Below are 1,736 nucleotides of genomic sequence, written 5' to 3'. Positions count from 1 at the left end.
AGAGAGAGAGAGAGAGAGAGAGAGAGAGAGAGAGAGAGAGAGAGAGAGTATTATTTTTAAAGCAGTCTGGCAGTGGTGGCTCATACCTTTAATACTTGTGCTTAGGAGACAGAAGCAGGCAAATCTTGAGTTGCCAACTTGGTCTACAGAGTGAAATCCATCACAGCATAGGGTTACACATAGGTTGAGAAACCTGTCTCAATAAATAAACAAACAAATAAACAAATCATTGTTCCTACAAGGGATTCTCTCTTCCCCTTCCACCTTCTTCCATAGAGCTCATGCTATAACTAAGACCATGCTCAACCTCCTCTGCATCATCTTCTGGAATTCCACAGGCATGAGAAACCCTCTGTACACGGCTTGAGTCTGATTGATCAGTTTGGCCAAACACTTATCCCAAATCTCTTCCAGGGTTCCTAGCAAGCCAGACTTAAAGAACACCTTCAGGAAGATGGATAAGATGAATGAGCTGCCCAGCTCATTATGTTAAGAGGATGAAAGGCCAACAGCATGTGGCAGAATTGATGCATTACCTTGGTGTGTCCAAATTTGTACAGTGTGTGGTCAGTTTCAATGGAATCTAAGAGCTTCCTACAAGCTTTCTTGCTGTCAATGAACTGGCCTTCTGGAATGGCACTAGCATTCAGCACTCGACATCTGCTATTGTGGACACAGAAATGACCAGGCTGTTAGCAATGATCAGTGATTACAGACCTCTCTTCCTACAAACCAAAAAGCCTAGTTCCCAGGAAGTCAAGAAACTTGCCCATAGTCATTTTGTCTTAGGACTCTTGGGCCAGGGTTTTCCATCCCCTATTATATATCAGACAAGTTCCAACGAAATTTAGATGACACAAGAACGTGAAACTTGACCAAATCATAAGTTATTTCACATGGAAGACCAACCACAACTGCTCTTTTGAAATGGGTCTTTTCATGTAATATTTCTCCCCTCACATCCCAGCCCTTATTCATGGCAAAGGACAAACAGAGCATTTTGACAATGTACCTCTGTTGAAAGTCTCCATACAGGATTCTGTTGGGGAACGGCTTCCTGCAGATGCAGATGCCTTCCAGGATGCCATTACACCTGAGCTGGTAAAGGACTAGGCTGTGTTCCATGGCCCTGAATAACATAGGCAAAACACCTGGGCTTCACCCAGAAGTCCTTAAAGACTGAGCAGCAACTTCAGGGCTGGCAGGTGTCTCACCTGGGGTCTTGGTTTCATTGGGTATTTACAGCACACATAGTGTGGGTGAGTGGTTCTTAAATTGGACGTCAGCTGGTTCAAGTTTTCCTATAAGGAAAAGAAAAACATTTCTTTTGACAGCCTACTGTAAACTCCCACAGAGACAAATACATGCATGGTGGTGAAAACTCTATGGCTTCAATTCAAGAATTGGAACATTAACTCTGTCCTTGAATAATCCCAAACACAGAGATGTAACTTGGACAACCCCATCTTGAAAATCGAAAATGCTCTAAAATCTGAAAATTTTTCTTTTATAAATCTGAATGTTGTTGAGTACCAACATGACACACAAATAGAACATAGGCAAATCAGTAGTATGCTTCAAATATGTAAAATGATCTACATCATTCCTGTACAAGGTATATATAAAACACAGATGAATTGTGGGTTGAGATTTGGGTCCCGTACTTGAGAAGTATCATTATACATGGGCTAGTCAAGAGAGAGAGAGAGAGAGAGAGAGAGAGAGAGAGAGAGAGA

General features: G+C 42.0%; 1 protein-coding gene across 1 annotated transcript in view; it reads right to left on the bottom strand.

Annotated features, from left to right (window-relative positions):
• Nucleotides 1–1,736, bottom strand: part of LOC110291062 (myosin-4-like) — a 2,906-nt gene that overhangs the window by 610 nt on the left and 560 nt on the right. The window contains exons 3-6 of the mRNA XM_021158003.1: nt 1,244–1,301; nt 1,013–1,151; nt 537–660; nt 292–444 (exon numbers count right to left, since the gene is read on the bottom strand). Coding sequence (XP_021013662.1) covers nt 292–444; nt 537–660; nt 1,013–1,151; nt 1,244–1,301 — 474 coding nt within the window. The remainder of the gene's footprint in view (nt 1–291; nt 445–536; nt 661–1,012; nt 1,152–1,243; nt 1,302–1,736) is intronic.

This window comes from Mus caroli, chromosome 3, assembly GCF_900094665.2.
Source record: "Mus caroli chromosome 3, CAROLI_EIJ_v1.1, whole genome shotgun sequence".
NCBI classification, from domain to species: domain Eukaryota; kingdom Metazoa; phylum Chordata; class Mammalia; order Rodentia; family Muridae; genus Mus; species Mus caroli.
This window is presented reverse-complemented; position numbering and strand designations above follow the sequence as displayed.